The sequence below is a fragment of the Heteronotia binoei genome, chromosome 19 (assembly GCF_032191835.1).
Source record: "Heteronotia binoei isolate CCM8104 ecotype False Entrance Well chromosome 19, APGP_CSIRO_Hbin_v1, whole genome shotgun sequence".
Lineage (NCBI taxonomy): Eukaryota > Metazoa > Chordata > Lepidosauria > Squamata > Gekkonidae > Heteronotia > Heteronotia binoei.
In genome coordinates, this window is record NC_083241.1 from 17,538,229 (window position 1) to 17,556,787 (window position 18,559).

The 18,559-nt window shown below is 41.3% G+C and overlaps 1 protein-coding gene across 1 annotated transcript in view; it reads left to right on the forward strand.

Annotated features, from left to right (window-relative positions):
- Positions 1-18,559, forward strand: part of ABHD2 (abhydrolase domain containing 2, acylglycerol lipase) — a 49,013-nt gene that overhangs the window by 10,800 nt on the left and 19,654 nt on the right. The window contains exons 2-5 of the mRNA XM_060260265.1: positions 3,141-3,215; positions 4,396-4,597; positions 14,458-14,633; positions 16,596-16,760. Coding sequence (XP_060116248.1) covers positions 4,404-4,597; positions 14,458-14,633; positions 16,596-16,760 — 535 coding nt within the window. The 5' untranslated portion in view covers positions 3,141-3,215; positions 4,396-4,403. The remainder of the gene's footprint in view (positions 1-3,140; positions 3,216-4,395; positions 4,598-14,457; positions 14,634-16,595; positions 16,761-18,559) is intronic.

Sequence of the window (18,559 nt, forward strand, 5' to 3'; positions counted from 1 at the left end):
TGATAGTGGATAGGAGGAGAATTTAAGTATTTTCCCAGTGTATTAGCAGATTACTTGTTTAGCAGATTTTTATATCCCTTTTGTAATCTGTTACTGGGTGATGTGGTTTTCTGCTCCCTGCTTCCCCAGATGAGCACAGTTGTGATTTGGTTGGTACTACAGACTGGCTCTAGGATTTTTCTTTCTGGGATTACAATTATCGTGTATGCTTCTATTCTGGTCTGTACTAGGTTAATTGGAAAAGACCCTGGGGGCAGTATTTCATGGTTGAAGACTTGGTGCTAATGAGGGCACTTGGGCATCTCAAAAAAGAATCTCCTAGGAAGGTTTGGGGGCATTGTATACCCAAACCAGTCTTTTATGGTGAGGGCTAGCTATTTACAGCTCATGGAGCAATTACAGTCACACGTCACTGACAGGTATTGGCCTCTCCGTGTGCAGTTCTCCACCCAATTTCTATCTGGCAGTCAGGCAGGGAAGTACAGCTCCTGAGTTCTTTCCCTCTAGTCACTCAAATGTGTTCTCTTAAAAGCTGTGTCTATTTTTCATTCTCTTCTGGCATTTTGGCAGTCCATCCTTCTCACTCATAGAACAATGCTAAACATGCACCTAAATGCAAATTAGCAAGTGTAAATTCATTAATCTCCTTTCTCCAGGAGAGACAGTGCCCTATTTGTATGTTGTATCTCTATTTGCACTAGCAGCTACTGCCAGTTTTTATGTTTGGGCAGCAAACGTGGAAAATGCTTGGCATGTGCTTGATACTTGTGGACTTCTTTGCTTTGGCAGTTAAGTTGGATCCATTTTATTTTTAGTGCTGCATCAGTGCCTGTTGAAAACATTCTGTCAGATGTACTAATACTGTACTATTTGTGCCTGTGAAGGAGATGAGGTGTCTCCCAGTTAGCTGTGTCTGGACATAAAGCAAGCTGGTTCTATAACTTTTACATAGGAAAATGAAAGAGAACAGGGAGAGGTGCGGCTATACTATCTTCAGTTCCCTAAGTGAGTTCTAGATCTTTGTTCAATTTTCTAGTTTTGTTCTATGCAAACAATCCTAGATGTTCTGTAGATGCTATCATTGTGGCTAGGGACATGCTCATCTTGTATCTGGTTTGTATTTTTTGCCAGGGTGCCCATCTTAGTCCCAGAACAGTCCCATTACCATAAGTTGTATATCTGTTGAACAGTACTAAATGGCATAGGAACCCTCCTGCTTTGCCTTGGCAATTCAATAAATCATAAGGAAAAATACACAGAGCTCCATGATGTGTTAAAGGTAAAGGTATGCAAGCACCAGTCATTTCTGACTCTGGGGTGACATCGCATCACGGATGTTTTCATCCTTGTAGAATGCATGCTGTGTTTCCTGATCTGTTCTTCTGGAGGTTCAAATTCTTATGGGGTGGTTTGCCACTGCCTTCCCATTAGGTACTAACTAAAGGAGAAATCATGGAAAACAATAGAATGAAAATTATACCAGAATTTTACTATCACATAAGTTAAATACAGATAGGTAGTTCAACAAGTTAATGTCAAGAGTTATCCTCTCTGTATCCCTCTTGTCATATTTTCTGTGCTGTAACATTATCATTTAGCTTGGGTGCATTCTTGCTTAGCTCATCTCTCTCTGCACGCTTATCTGAGGAACTTTTTATTGAAGTTGTTTCCACCGGCCAAGGTCAGTCGCTAACAAAGCACAGATAAACACCTGGACTCTAAGACTTGGGGTGGGAGGGGAGTCCCGCCATAAGTTGCTATTGCTTTGCTGCGCTTTGCACTTGAATTATAACAGTTGGGGCAAGGGGTTAAATAGAGAGTCACTGAGCTAAGATGTTAGTCTTAGCAAAGATGGTGTACTGCCTCATGGTGCCTGGAATAAACTGCTGACTTATTGGACTGTGTTATTCCTTGACTCGAGGTCTTGACAGTAAAGTCCAAATGCTATTGTTTTCCATGGTTTTCACATTTAGTTAGTTGTCTGCACAGCAGTTGCTTGTAGCCTGCATGCAAAGTTTGTAGTCTACATGCTTGTAGTTTACATGCAAAGTATCTGCAAGTTGTAGAGGCTACCACTTCAAGTATTTGCATGCAATGGGCCACAATTGTGCATCAGCAGTGGTTGTATTCCATGTGGACTTTGACTCTTGACTTGTCTGTCATGTAACAAAACAATGTAATTGATTGATATTGTCAGACCACTATTACTGAACTGTGCAGGTATTTATGTCTGAACAAGGATTCACTTAGTACCTGTTATCTGTAGGAGTTAAAATAAGAATATTATAAAATTATCAGTCTGCTTTTGGAAATGATAGACTAAGAGAACAATCCTACTTAGGGATTACGCCTAAGAAAATATTCTTAAAGGTGCCTGCTCAACTGTGTTGTCCAGTAATAATACTGAATTACTTATTGCTGATTATGTCAGCTCTTACTGGATTTCGGGGACATAAACTCTGGAAATTGACTGCCATTATGCAGGTAACTTGCTTCAGTGCACATCTTTTACATTGTTTTGAAAACTACCAACAGGAATATTTTGGAGTGGTGTAGGCGCATGCAGTAAGAAATTCAAATGTTAAGGTAACTGCTGCATGCAAATAGCTCACCCCTAGGAACGGACGTTTCCAATGACTTTTATGTGTTTATACAAAGCAGGTCTAGCTAGATATCTGCAATTTTGGAGGGGAGAAGTTGAGAAAAAAATAAGCTTGTGGAAGAAAATATACTATATCCAAATAATTACTTTCTTATCAAGACTATTCTTACTTTATCATTTTAACATAAAATGCAGCATTATAATTTAGCATTTTAAAAAGTACTGTTTGACATATTTATGACATTGAAAAGTACAGGGGGTTTTTTTGTAGCAGGAATTCCTTTGCATATTAGACCACACACCCCTGATGTAGCCAATATGCAAAGGAGTTCAAGCTTTAAAAAGAAAAAAGCCCTGAAAAAGTATAAATGCCTTTGTTTATATGGAAGTGAAATTATTGATATACCAAATTACAGAGACTGGTAAAGATGACTTTATCCTGTATCCTATGTTATCTTGGATGCTCTGTTAATTGTGTTGTACTTTGTTGGGTCATTCTGTTGTCAGTAAAGTGATATTTGATTTTTTTTAAAACTAGGTTAACTTTGACTTGGATAGCAGAACTTGCTTAGTGGATTCCTGAACTACCTGTATTTAAGAATAAGTGGTGCAGGTGAGTTTTATGTTCTTGAACGCACTGCTTGGGTAATGTTGAGAGCTCACTTGGCTATCGTTCATCTTGCCACCAAGCGCTCCAAGTAGAAGAGTAGCTTTGTATAGGAATGTATCTCCATCTGATGCAGAGACAAAAATGGAGTTGAAAATAATGAAGTTAAAGTCTCCATTACTATTTTTTATCACTTCTTGGTCCATAAAATAGCAACATAATGTTGATAAGTTTATACAAAGTGTAATTCTGAGAGCAGAGTGTATGAAACAGCATTTATATATCCTATTGTGTGTTTCACAAGTTGATCTGAAACCTTGGTGAGACAAATTTACTCCCATATTTCTTCTTTGGGTTATTTATATTTATGTCACTTGTATATCAACTGATATGTGAGTTGCAATTTATATATTTTGTGGCAGTTTTAAACAAGAGAAACTGCAGCAACAAATTCATCTGTATAAATTCATCACTTCTCAGCCTTTTGGCTAAGATCAAGTGTGTAGTTACTGATGAGAATTTAATTTACTTCTCTGTAGCATTTATGCAAAACACTCTTCTTCCACATCACTGTCTGTCCCATGCTTTACACTTCTCCATAGGGGGTTGTTGAATACAAAGCTTTCCTGAGATTTCCAGTGATGCTTTTGCTTCTGTATGTTTTACAGAGAAATAAATATCTGTAAACTATGCTTCTTTCTTCCATGGTTCAGTAATGTGTTTTTACAGATTGGGCACAATAATTGTTCCTCTTTCTCTTTCATTCAAGATTCATTGCTTCATACATTACACATTACAAGTGGAAAGCAACATTTGGCCCATTAAAAAGTTCATTTCTCTTTTTAGTGCAGCATAAAATGCAGAATAGTTCTGCCCTTCAGTTGCTTTGTGGAATCTCTCTCTTTCTAATAGTAAGCACAAGAGAAAGGACATCTGCTGAGGACACTTTCCTTAGAACAGCCTTTGCTTAGTCTCCAGTTTGTTAGCCAAAGAATTCTTGAGTATGTAGATGGTAATTCTTAGTTTTAACTGAGTAATTCATTCTGTATGAGCCTGGCCTGAGCTTGTTGTTTTGCAAGTGGTATTTGTATGTGAAAGCATTTTCACCAGTTGTATGGTTAACAAAAGGCCAAATGTACTCCATTGCAAGATGCAGGAAGGCCTGACCACTATTTTCCTTTTGCAGATTTCAAGATGAATGCCATAATGGAAACCCCTGAGCTGCCTGCAGTATTTGATGGGGTGAAGTTGGCTGCTGTAGCTGCTGTTCTCTACATTATTGTTCGCTGCCTCAACCTGAAGAGCCCAACTGCCCCTCCGGAACTCATTTACCAAGACACTCCTTTGTCTCGCTTCCTACTCAAGTCCTGTCCTCTTCTGTCCAAAGAGTAAGTTGTGGACTATGCTAACAAGCTGTTTTCATATGTTTATATATAAGTAATTCAAGATGTTATCTTGAGAAATCAACATGTGGGAGGTACAGAGATTTTTTTTCTGCCAGAAGAATGCAAAAGCAACCTGGTTTCCCTATTGGAAACCAAGAATTATAGGCAGAATCGGGCCGGTTCCGTCACAGTTAAGTATGCAGACTCTCTGGTCCAATCTCCTGAGGCAACAGAAAACAATTCTGCATCATCCTCTGTATGTCAGCCCTTCAAGGACTTGAAGATGGTGATCATATCACCTCTCAGTCATCTCCTCTCGAGGCTAAACATACCCAGCTCCTTCAGGCTTTCCTCATAGGATGGTCTCTAGACCCCTCACCATCTTCGTTACCCTCCTCTGGACATGTTCCAGCTTGTCTATAGACTTCTTCAATTGTGGTGCCCAAAACTGAACATAATATTCTAGATAGGGTTTAACCAGAACAGAGCAAAGTGATACCAGGCTAGCCCAATTTTGTTAGGTCTCAGAAGCTAAGCACGGTCAGTCCTGGCTAGTATTTGGATGGAATATCTCCAAGGAATACCAAATTTCTTTGCATTGTTTTATCCAACAGTTGTTAGAGTGGGGAGAGAGTGCCTGAAATTTGGGGTCAAGCTACAGTTGTGGTGTCTCAGAGCCTGAGGCTATTTGTCACTTGGTCTCAGGTTATGGATAGTACTGCTATCTTGCTGAAACTAAGCAGGTGACAGGTCTGGTCAGTGTTTCTGTGGGAGTGGACATAAGTATAGGATGTTCCAAGGCATAATTTCTTAGTTTAGGGAATGGGTGATGAAAAACAACAGAGATTATCTTTTATGTGTGTCTTCACAGAAGCAGGAACTTCAGCAAATGCAGCTTTTTTGTGATGTGAAAGAAGTTTCACATGTTTCAGTTCTTTCTTCTGTGTAGTTGCTAAAGTTACTGGAGGCTTGTCCTCCATTACAGAGGAGTCATGCTCTCTATTAGATTCGCTCACTCTCCTCGAAGCACTTGATTTTCATCAGTGTTTGCAGGTAGTTTTTAAATCCCTGCTGCTCTGAAGCCTACATTAAAAGAAATGTAGTCACTTTTATAATACAAACATGCATTTCCTTACATGGAAAGAAGGTAGCTGTCATGTATTTGAGAAAGAGATTCAAAGGACATTTCTTTAATTGACCAGTCAGTACTTGACTTATTGTATGACTACCAATGATTCTATTCCTTGTTAAAGCAATTTCTGTTTGTGTAGGAATGAGACAAAAATGTATTAAAAATATCCTGCCTGTAGAACATTAAACAGGTTTAATGCTTGGTTATGTTAACTATTGCAAGTTTAAGAGCTGTTGATTAATGTTTTGGTTGAACATGAGTATAAAATCACTGGGACTGAGTTCTGCACCCAAATCACTTATATAAGTGATGCTATTTCACACTGGTAACAATTATTTTTTCTAGTTGGGGTGCTTAATAGTAGGTTTTTGGCACCACTCAATTTACAGTAGGTTATATTCTACTGTAAGTGCCCCATGGCGCAGAGTGGTAAAGCTGAGTTTGATCCCGGCGGAAGCTGGTTTCAGGTAGCTGGCTCAGGTTAACTCAGCCTTCCATTAGTTTAAGGTCAGTAAAATGAGTACCCAGCTTGCTGGGGGGGAAAGTGTAGATGACTGGGGAAGGCAATGGCAAACCACCCCGTAAAAAGTCTGCTGTGAAAACATTGTGAAAGCAACGTCACCCCAGAGTCGGAAACGACTGGTCTTGCGCAGGGAACTACCTTTACATATATTCTACTGTGGAACCAGGTCTTGCCTTGCCATTTGAGAGCAAATTTTTAGGGGAGGTTTTTGAGAGTTTCCTGCATTGTGCAGGGGGTTGGACTAGATGACCCTGGAGGTCCCCTCCAACTCCAATGATTCTATGATTCCTGCACCAATTTCCTGTGATCTCCCCAAAATGTGTTTTTCTGGGGGAAGGAGGACCTTCAAAGATGAAAGGTCACACAGGTCAGAGGATTGCAACCTACTACCTAGAAATGTTTTGCTAAATATGTTTCATTAAAATCTCCAGGACCCTTAGACTGAAATGCCATTAAAACATTCTAAGAGTTATTTCATCCTAAAACTCTACATGCTTCATAGTTACCCTGAGCCTCTGTCTAATAGAACATTTTTATCTAGTGTTTTCCTAAATATTTACTCCTGTTCTATTCTTGTCATTAGCTGCTAATTTGTTTAGCAGAAATGGGTTGTTAGATAATAATTGGACTGTCTGAAGTTTCAGCAGCATCTAGAGGGTTTTGTTTCTGCTGGATGTTTTTTCTCCTCTTCTCCCACCTCAGAACGTGTTGGTTGGAATACAGTCTGAGAGCAATGGCAAAAGGCAGTAATCTGAGAGCCCCATGGAGTGCCTATCCAAGAATCTAGATTTGCTGTACAGCAAAATAGTTGCCACATTTCTGTATAGAAAAAGCAGTTTTCCTCCTGTGAAATGGAAGGATAAGTCAATCTTGAGGCAGCTCATTTTAATTTAATTGAAGGATTCTTATTTTCACAGTTTGTGTGGTATTCCCCCCCCCTTCCTCCCTCCCCTCTTTTCAAACAACACATGTCCCTTGAGCTTCAATCCTGGAGGGATTTTCAATTTACAGAGCTGGTTGCTATTTTTGTTACTACTGTACTTTGTTTCTTCATTGTATAAACTGGTGACTTAATTGCTTATTTGCATAGGCTCTCAGTCTTTCTGAAAACAGTTAATATGATGGGTTCTCATTCTTTTAACTGAACAAATAGCAATTATGCCTCTACATTTTTTACTTTGTCCTACAATAACACTAAACTCTAGGCCAAAGTAGATGTAACAGGGCAATTCCATATGTATGTCTCCAGCTTTTGCAAGCAAAGCAGGGGGAGTGGGAAGTCTTTTTCTCTTTTTTAAAATGCATGGCATAGCCAACCCTTTCTCCCTCACTGCCTGTGTCCTGTTCCTTTAAGCATTCTTTCTTAACCCAACTTCATTACTGTAAGTAAGCTAGTCTGAAAGAACAATGCTTAGAACAAGGAAATGACACAAAAGGGGAGACATCGGTTATCCTCATACCTCATCCATACCTGCGCAATCTGTTTACCTTTCTGTTTATCCATATCTGCACATTCTGATGCTAATAGAATATGAAGTTTGCAGATTTTGTGCTCTGTACTAATTAAAGTAGAAGTCTTTTGTCTAGGAGATTTCACAGCATATTCTTGTCAATGCAAAAAACACATATACTGGAATTATAGTATTATTCCCCCCGTTATAAATTTGGGAGCTTTGTGGCCCCTTCTGCTTCGCAGAGAAGTTGTCTATAAAATACTTATTTCCATAGTTGAACAGTATCAGTTAAACAGTAGAAACGGAAAATCTTATCCTTTTCCGTAGATGTTGCATAAAACCTAAAAAATACAGTTTCTTCTTTGATGACTGAGCTGCAAGAATAGAATCATTTTACAGCTAGCAGTTGCTAGCTCCACTTCAGCATCAATATTTAAAGTGCATTAGCTGTTTAATCAGTCGAAACTTGTATTCCTTAGTTGTAAGAGCATTTAAACCATATTTAAGTTTCCAAGTCTTACACCCTTTCTTGGAAGTTAGCTCAGCTGAACAAAATAAGTCTTCCTTATGAGCAAATACGCATGAGATGGGGCTGAGAAGAGTTATATGAAATCCTTGTTCACAGTTGATCTAAGTGCATGGAATTTTAATTGGTGTACTGTTCATGGAATTTCAAGAACCTTGTTAGAGCTTAAGGGATTTCCTCTTAATATAGTATGAATAGCACACACTATATTTCCTCTTCTAGTAAAACTAGCTTGTAGCAGTCAGGTTCCTAAAAGGGAGTGTGTAGTAGTAGCACAAGTGGAAAGTAATTGGCAAAATTTATCTTCAAGTTTCCCCTGACCATTATTTACATTTAATGTGTTTATTCTGCTTGCCCCAAATCATCTTGTTGTAGTAGTAAACTCTTGTGAACTCTTGTTTTTATTGTTTGTCGGTTTGCTTCTGTAATGGAACTGCAGACAGCACATGAGAGAATTTCTGATGCTCTTGCAATAGTGCAGCATGACACTCTCGTGTTCAGCATGAGTAAACTACTTTAATGGATATTCTGCAAGCTGAGCATCATACCTCTACATTAAGCGACATGTCTAAGATTTTTTTTTCATTTGCTCATTTTTGATTAAGTTTTCAGGGTGATATGAACACAGGTATAGATATCTTGTTTCCTGTATTTAGATAACTTGCTACTGGATTCTCTCTCTCCCCACCTACCCTAGAGTAGGATGAGCTCATATGAAAGAGCCCTCCAAGGAGTACTTGTGAAAATCTTAGAAATTTAGAGGATTGCCTGTTGGTGCTATTTCCCTTGGCTCCTGCAATAGAATTCTCAGACCCTCTGTAGTGTAGTCCTTTGTAGATGATCTTGAGAGTTGGCCACCTAGAGAATGAATTTGGCACACATGGTGATATACTCCATAAAGGTGTGTACAAGTGCAGCACTTTTATTTAAGGAAGTCTGCAATCAGAGATGAAAAAGTTACCCTCCCCTTATCTTGTGGCAGGAGGCTACAATGGCTTTACATTCCCCATGGGAGAAGCGTTGCACAAATATTCCCTTAAAATACTGGGGTCACCTACTGAGCACAGCAATTTCTTGTGATATTTTTTCCTAATTGGGCCTGAATTTATGAGGAATGCTGAGTTTCTGTATATTCAACCTGCTCAGAGTGCCTGCAGAAGTAGATTGCATGAGAGTGAATGTGAACATTGTGGAACAGAGAAGTAGAAATGACCCTTGATCTGGAGTCTGGACAAGGGTTATCACTTTTCTGACTCCGTTTGAAAATACTCTTGAGAAACCCTTATCACTACTCTATATATATATAGTAGAAGTATTTTAACTATAAGAAACCAATCCCTAGTAATATTTGTGTGAATAAAAAATATAGTTCATTAGCTGTGACAGATATTCTTGCATGCATCTTTCAGTATTGCTTTATACTACTTCTATACTTTACACCAGTGGTCCCCAACCTTTTTGGCAACAGGGACCAGTTTAGTGGAAGATAATTTTTCCGCAGGAGGTGGGGGGCGCGATGGTTTCAGGATGATACAGTTGTGCACTTTATTTCTATTACATTGTAATATATTATGAAATAATTATGCAACTCAAGGCCCAGTTGCTAACCGGCCACGGACTGGGGCCGATCCATTGCCCAGGGGTTGGGGACCCCTGCTTTACACTACTTCTATATACTTTGCCACCACAATACATTTTTGAAAAGAATAATAGAGTCATAGAGTTGGAAGGGACACAAGGGTCATCTAGTCCAAAGGAGGCAAGCTTCAGTGTAAACATCACTTCAGCGTGAAGAAAGGGATGAGGCAGGAAGTTGCTGCATGATGTTTTCTTGCTATGGTGCAAAATGCTTTGCTTCATAAGGGAATTGTAGGGGTTGATGCAACTCTTGTGAGAACAGGGGAAAAAGAGTTCCTACATTCAAGTTGTGCAAGGCTTCAGCCTCTCCTTTTGAGAGTAAACAATGAGTTGAATCACAGACATATGTTTTTGAGGTAAAATATTTGGCTCATCTTTCTGAGGGTGATAGGTATATACACTGAGCAGTATCCTACCACTCTGCTCAACCAAGACTTCCTCTGATGGAGAAGTATGGAGCTGTAGGATACAACCCACAGAATTTTCCTTCCGTTTAACTGCAGACCATGGGTTTGTGCTGAGTCTAGCCTTTTTCTTCTGTAAATGCAAGCAAGTACAAAATGAACCACTGGAAAGGAGGACGTCTTGATTAGGTGATTCCCAATATCCAATTAAGGGAAGTGAAAACTAATTTTCCATCTTCCTGTCTCTAGCCTTATGGGAGTCACCCCCTCCAGTTTAGCAACTCCAGCAACAGTTTATCATGAAGTCCAGTCTCCTAGTCAAGGAGAAAAAACAGCAGAAAAAAACATAACCAACAAAGAAAAGAGAGAGAAAGAGGCTGAGACAAGAAGGGGATCCTGTTGATGTCTTGCTAACGATGACTCTGGGAGGGGCAAGATGTCCTTTCCTCAAAGGAGAAGGACCCTTCCAGTGGTCCATTCTCACTCTGAGGCAGAAGACATCTTGATTGGGACCTTCAAGAAAAGTGCCCTCAGTTATTGCGTGGGTTGGAGTTATTGTCATTCAACATCTTCTACAGCACTCTTCTACCAAAGGCAGCACCTGCTGGGTTGTGAGAATTGGTCTTGTAATGGTTGACAAAGGCAGATAGAGAAGACCAGGTCATTGCTTTGCAGATCTCTTCAACAGATGCATGTTTGACAAGGGCTGCATAAGTGGCAGCATTCCTGATGAAATGAACTATAATGCCCAAAGGAACAGGAATTTTAAACACTTTGTAGGTCTCAACTATACAAGCTCTAATGTTACTGCTTATGGCAGATCTAGACTGCATCCATAAATGAAATCATGAGTGCTAGCAGTTTGGTAAAGGTCAAGAGTGTTGTGGACCTGGCTTTGATTATGGCTGCTGGTAGTTCCTTTATTTTCTGTGCTTTGCCTTGGGGCAGGAACAAATGGCTGGAGAAGGTGTCGGTGATGACACCTGGATGCTCTGTGTTGTGTGGGAGAAAGGAAACTTTTGGAGGTTGACAATAATTCCATGATCTTGAAGACATTTGAATGGTCATTGCTCATTTGAATATTGAGTTGTGCCTTCCCTCTGGTACTGGATCTTACCCACAGGTCATCCAGTGAGAGCAGATATCAATCCCTTGTTGTCTCAAACAGATGATTAGAGTTAACAGTTGGGGGCAAACCCTCGGAACTGTGGCAAGTGCTCCGAGCTGAATGGGAGTGCTCTGAAAAGAAAATAATCTTCTCCAAGGCTTTCCTGTGAACTGGAAGTATTGGAATATGACCAATGAAACTGAGAAACTTCCCTAGTTGTGTGGTGGATGAAAGGGTTTCCATCCTGAAATGGAGCCTTGCCTTGACGAACCTGTTGAGGAACTTCAGATTCAGATTGGCCCTCCAATCTCCATTACATTTTGGGACTGTGAAGAATATAGAGTAAACCCCTGATCTGAGGATAGAACTGACTTGATGGCATGTATGGGGAAAGGTGTTGAATAGCCTAGGAGGTTCTTTTTTCTCTGGTTGCTTGGACACTGGAGAGTGGCTAGTGGGAGGTTGGAAAATTCAGTTGTGATATTCCTTGGAGACTATTTTGATGAGCCAAACGTCTGCTTGTGAATGTGTCTATTTTTCCTTGAAATGAAGTAGCTGCCTTCCCACCATAATGTTGTAGGCATCATGTCTTGGATTGTTAGTGAGGACGTGGCCTCCCTGGCTAAAAGGAAATGGTCTTTCTTGCTCCTTTATGCCATTTTCAAAAATCAGCTGCTGCAGTTAGTCTCTTTATGCGCTTGCCACATGTTTCTGTGTGGATGGGTGGCTTCCCACTCTCCCTACCAAGAAATTGGGGGGGAGGGGTTTTAAAAGGTGGAAGAGGGGAGAAGGAGAATAAGCTATCAGGTTTAAAGTAAAAGAGAGGTAAAAGAAAGAGGAAATAAGAGATTAAAAGGTAAAGGCAAAGCAGAAACCAGTTTGGTGTACTGATTAAGTGTGTGAACTCTTATCTGGGAGAACTGGATTTGATTCCTCACTCCTCCACATGCAGCTGCTGGAGTGACCTTGGGTTAGTCATAACTCTCAGAGTTTTTCTGCTCAAGAGCAGTTCTCAGAGAGTTCTCTCAGCTCCACCTATCTCACTGACTGTCTGTGGTGGGGAGGGGAAGGGAAGGGAGATTGTAAACTGTTCTGAGACTCCTTCAAGTAATGAAGGGTGGGACATAAATCCAATCTCTTATTTTTCTCCAATGCTGCTCTCCCTTCTGAGGCAGGAAACAAACTGGAGAGGATAACTCCAACAAGGCTAGAGATGAGTAGATGGAAAATTAGTTCCTGCCTCGCTTTATCAGATGGTGGGAATCACTCAGTCAAGATGTCCTCCTTCTCAGAGGGAGAAGCTTTGTTTCGCTCCTTTTCAAAAAGAATTAACATCTACTCAATTAAGACTTTGCAATAAGGACTTCAAAAATGTTTTTAAATATCTGATGTTCTGTTTTCTGTTTAATTTGATATTTTGCAGAACTTTTACTTTTTCATGATAGGTAGTAGCACAGTATCCTACCTGAAATACATCAGCAGTAACCTTAATTTAGAAACTGGTGTTTGGGCCACCATTTGGCTACTAGTTAACACCTCTTAAGTTTTTCTAAAAATTCTGTAACATGTTCTGCATCTTCACAAACTTCTATGTGATATTTTGTAAAGCTTCAAAACATTGTGGTTCTAATTTTTAGGTACCTGAAATCAAGCTAAATACTGATGTGTGGTGTTTGAGAACTGGAAACGAGGAGGTCTTTCCTCACTGTTACACAAAAAAGCCTGCCTAGTCTCTGTTAGGGTAACATTAGTGATTCTGATTTCCATGTTTCGCTTTAAATGCAACCAATATGATTATACGTCTTTAGTATTGATATTAGAAATGCTGCTGAACTACTGTTGGACATATTGTGGAACTATAAATAAAAACGCTGATCATGAATGTCTTCAGAACATTAGTCTAATATACTTAACTGCTGAAAGTGTATTCTGGAAATTAAAACAATACAGCTGAGCTGTTTATGAAATTGATCTGTCTAAGGTTGTAGAGCAGTTCTTTCCTTTCATTATTTGAGGAGGAAGCATCATAGACAGACACACCCAACACATATCTGTTCCTTGGTAATCAGGTCAGACACACATTGCACTTGCTGTGCAGACAAAGGACCTTCTTATAATTTTGGATGGGCTGGATTTGAGAGCATTCTAGAATACTCTTTCCCTAATGCAGCATCATTCCCTGTAACTGGCTGAATAATGTTGTTACTGGCCAAATGCCAACTCCAGAATTGGTGTATAGGAGCCAGTTAAACAGTCCAGGTGAACAGCATTTATTTGTTTGTTTTTTTCAAAATGTGCCTGTCTGTGTATGTGTGTATACTCACACACTGCAGGAGTATCTAGGTTTGTATGAGTTCGCCAGTGCCATAGTCTCTTTCTGTCTCTGTGCAACTAGAAAGATGCGTTGCAACAGTGAGGCATGCCAAGCTATATCTCTGGGACAGTTTCCCTTAGGATGATTCTGATAGCTTCTGTATTGGTGATAAGAATTGGTGTGTTCCTTTGAATCCTGCACTGGGTTTCTTGGCTTGCTTGAAAAAGGCACGTCCTGTTTGTTCAAGGTGGTGCATCTGGCCAGCTGATTCCTGCCAGCTGTTCCCAGGGTTACCTAAATAAAACTGCCAACTTCCTTCCCTCTCTTCTCCCCTCCTCACCCCTTCCCTGCCCCGCTTTCCTTTTCTGTTCACTAGGAACTGTAACTAAGAGATGATATGCCATTTTCTTTTGCGTGATGCCTTACAACTTTCCTGATAACCATGATACGGATGTTCTTTCTTCCCTTGAATGGAATTTCTTTCCTAAGTGCTAGACAAGTGCTTTTAAATGTCACTCAGTCATACCCAATATCAGATCCAGTTTATCTGATGTTGGATATGGTTAAATGTCTTTGAAAGAGTGCCACTCCAGGCCCATTTATAGTTGCCATAAAGCATTATCTGCTTCTTTTCCATTAGAAAAGATTGTGCAAGTTGGCTGATGAACAGTCCTCTCCCTGGGAAGTTTCTTGGGAACATGTTTCAAATATATACTGATGTGTATCTCATGTTTTCCCAACAAATGGATTTGTTTTCTTTTTAGGTACATTCCACCTCTGATCTGGGGGAAAAGCGGGCACATCCAAACTGCCCTTTATGGGAAGATGGGGAGAGTGAGTTCGCCACATCCATATGGGCTTCGCAAGTACCTCACAATGCCAGATGGTGCAACAGCAACTTTTGACCTCTTTGAACCTCTGACTGAACGCTGCATTGGAGGTTAGACAAACAGCTGTATCAGTCCATAACTTTTTGTGACAGTGACTTGATATTCTTGGGAGGCAGTTATGCCACTAGTTTGGAGTACCAAGGCAGGGCCGTGTTTCAGAATTCTGGGCTAAATATGTTCCACTTTTTCTGTCAGTGTTTGATGCTGATGCTGTTTATGAACTTGGTTATAGTTATGGTTATAGAGTTCTCTTTAATGGTTAAACCTACAGATTCAGTGCTATGTTATCTCACTTTTTCAACAAGTGGATACCTCTTATTTCTTATTTGGAGGGAGTGAAATGTCATAAAGGTGGGGAAATCGCCACATATAGGTTCCTTTTTTCATGATGGTTAAATCTATATTTCCTGAAACAGTGTATTTTATTTGCTTGTTCTAATGAGCATAGGACTTAATATCATGTCCATAGTTTTCACCCCCAATATAATGTATGTTTTGTATGTATGTTTTGGATTGGTTTTGTTGTTAAGATGTTTTAAATACTAAAAAAAAAATAGCTAGCTGATAAAATGGACTTTGATTTATAGTTAGGGAGTGGGCGCAGAAGGGCAGTTCCTGTGACCTATAAAGAAAATAATACTGAGGATTAAATTCTCTTAGCAGGATGTTTTGCCTGTAGAATTTTTCCTTACAATTAAACATGGAGCTGTCATTTCTAAAAGAGAGCTAATATGTATCAGAATTGAGAGGCAAGGTCAAGCAAATTGCATGGTGAAGAAGCCTCCTGCACTAAGAATCAAGCCCTGCTGCTCTGTGAAAATGAGGGCATGTAGGCATTGGTGCTGGCTACCTGACTGTGAGTCTTCCATGAATTAAACATAATGTGTAGATTGGCTGTGAGAATACAGGAAGTAGGAAGCTGCCAGTACATACTTGGGGCATATTCCATCCTCAGATTGGACCATTTGCCAGAACAGGAGGGTTAATTCCAGTTCGCTGGCTGTCTTCTCCCACAATGCAGGTGACAGATTGATGAACTATGGAACATTAAAGACAGCTTTCGGATTTTAAAATACATTTGATATTACATCTGTCCTCAATGGCTGCTTTCCAGCCTCTTGGTAACTCTGATTTGAACTTCAGAAAACAGAAGCTGAGCACTTCAGAGTGTCATTTAGCAGATGGATGGGTCCCTTGCTTTTTTGTCTGACATTTCAAAACTGAACCCTTTATCTTTTTTGCTGAATTATTCTTTTTAGTCTTCCTCAGAGGCCAGTTGGTGCTTCATCTATCAATAAAACTACCTCTAATTTAACTCAAACTTTTTATTATGAAAAGTTTTTCAAAGTATTTCTTCACTAGAAATGCCTTTTTTTTTGTATTACTGCATTATTTATCAACAATATCTTTAAATATCTTCTAAGAATCTTCTAAGAATTTTAATCAGTCCTCTTAACTTCTGACAGGGAGTCAGTTGGAATGGTGTTCCCTAGTTAATAAGCACCATTTTGGGGGGAAAATAGATACTTGTATGGTAGCCCCTTGTCTTGCATGGGGAAGTTGGCTTTGTTAACTATCAAATTCTGATCAAGAGCCTACTTTGTTCCAGCAGTGACTGTGAGTCACTGAGGCAGAAGAATATGCTCTTGTTTTAACAGATTTTTGGGATTTTTTGTTGTTCTTTTAACAAATTTTATTTTAGCAAATGCATGTATATATCTTTTGTCATGTCTAGCATGACCAGAACAATTTTTTTTTGCAAATATGTTTTTATATTCAGTATATTCTGACACCAAGTAATGTCTGTGTCATTTGATGAGTTTGATGTCTGATCTTGGATCATAGTAAACTAAACTCTCTCAACTTGGTTATCCCAGTTCTTTCAAACCTACTGTATGAAATTCCTTAGGATATTCCTTAGGGTACCTTTCCCTTGATTATATGAACTTTACATAATTGTTGGTGTTTTTGCTTTGTTCTAACATCACCTCCCCTTTTTAAACTTTTATAAGATATCACAATGGTAATCTGTCCTGGAATAGCCAATCACAGTGAGAAGCAGTACATCCGAACTTTTGTTGACTATGCCCAGAAGAATGGCTATCGATGTGCGGTGCTAAACCACCTTGGTGCCCTGACAAACATTGAGCTGACTTCCCCACGTATGTTCACTTATGGTAAGAATGTTTGGCTTTCCAGTTTCTCCTTTTTGTGTTGCATTTATTTACTGAAGCTGGGCAAAGTCCCCCAAAATCAGATTTGCACAGGAACCAGTAAAAATCCTCTGAAGCTTTGTTCATTGTGGTAGAAATTAGTCCTCGGGCAGCCCAATCCAGAGAACCGCTGTGTAGCTGCGCTTCAGTGCAGACCTAGCGTCAGCGGCCACAGTCGGCTTCCAAAGGGGAGAAGTTACGCCGCCCAACAAGCGAGAGAGAACCCGTCGCCATGGTGATTCCGCCCAGGTGCATGCCATTGGCCCGCTGCCAAGGTGCGGGTGGGGGAGGCACAGGCTTGCGCGGGACCACAGGATTGGCCAGCCCATTGCACGTCACCGGGCGAAGGGGTGGAAAGCCCGTGCTTGAGAGGCTGTCAATCCCCTCACTCCCTCCCGCTGTCAGAGACTTTGCCAATGGCAGGCAGGCAGGCAGAGACATGCGCGGACATGCAGGAAGTACCAAGTGCAAGAGTTCGCTTTCCTAGACAGCGGCTGGAATGTGTTCAAAAGACACCCCCTGGAGCCACACACACACACCGGTGTTGCCCTGCTGCCACCCCCTGCTATGTGCAAGGAACACCTCCCCTGGGGGCCTCAGAGTGCGAGCCACTGGGCCTGCATCCACTTCAGCGGCCCCTCCCCCAAGTGCCCAGCACACAACAGCCCTGTGCAGATTTGGATATGAGAAATCCGAAACGAGATCCAGGCAAACGCTGTGCACATCGTATACGAGGTGCAGAGGCAACTGTATCAGATGGGAGAGCAGATACGGGCCCCGCCGGGCGAGCCGGCACCGCAACCGGAGAGACTGCCGCCGGACCAGCCCGCGGGCCCGCCGGGAGAGCCAGCTGAGCCACCACCGGACCGGCCGGCGCCACAGCCAGATCAACCGAGGGGCCAACTGGGAGAGCCTGAACAAACTGAAACCCTTCATGGTCCAATGTGACGCCTCCGACGTGGCCGTAGGAGCCATATTAATGCAGAAAGTTGAGGAGGGGAGGTTGAGACCCTGCGCGTACATTTCACGCAAGTGTTCGCACGAACAGCGCAACTGGCCAGTCTGGGACAAAGAGGCGTTCGCTGTAACGTATGCACTAAAGACTTGGAGGTCCTGGTTAGAAGGGGCCAGGGTGCCGTTCGAAATCTGGACGGACCACAAAAATCTGGAAGCCCTAACCGGCCGGAGGAAATTAACAGCTAAACAGATCCGGTGGGCGGGATTTTTTGCAAAATTCGACTTTGTGCTCCGGCACATCCCCGGTTCCAAGAATTTCTTAGGAGATGCTCTCTCACTCCTTCCCAGCATGAGAGTCAAAGGGAGGAGGTCATAGACTCAATCATTCCTCCCTCCGCAGTGGCTGGGGGGGTAACCACCCAGTCCGGGAAGAAAACTGGGCAGCCAGAACCATGGGGGGGCAACCAACTCATCGAGGAAACAGAGAAGGAGGGAGAGGGGAGGCCGGACGGAATACTAAAAGGGGAAGGGGGTTTTTGGTACTATGAGGGGAAGCTTTATGTGCCAAAGACCCTTCGGGCAGAAGTTCTGCAGCACTGCCACTGCAGCAAGCTGGCTGGCTACTTTGGCTATGTAAAAACGCTACATCTGGTAAATCGCCAGTTCTGGTGGCCGCAAATGAAAAAGGACATTTCTGAGTTTGTGGGATCATGCCCCATCTGCGTCATGGCCAAACGGCGAGGGGGGAAGCCCCCGAGGTTATTGCAATCCACCCCCACTGCCAGCAGACCATGGTCAGTGGCCTC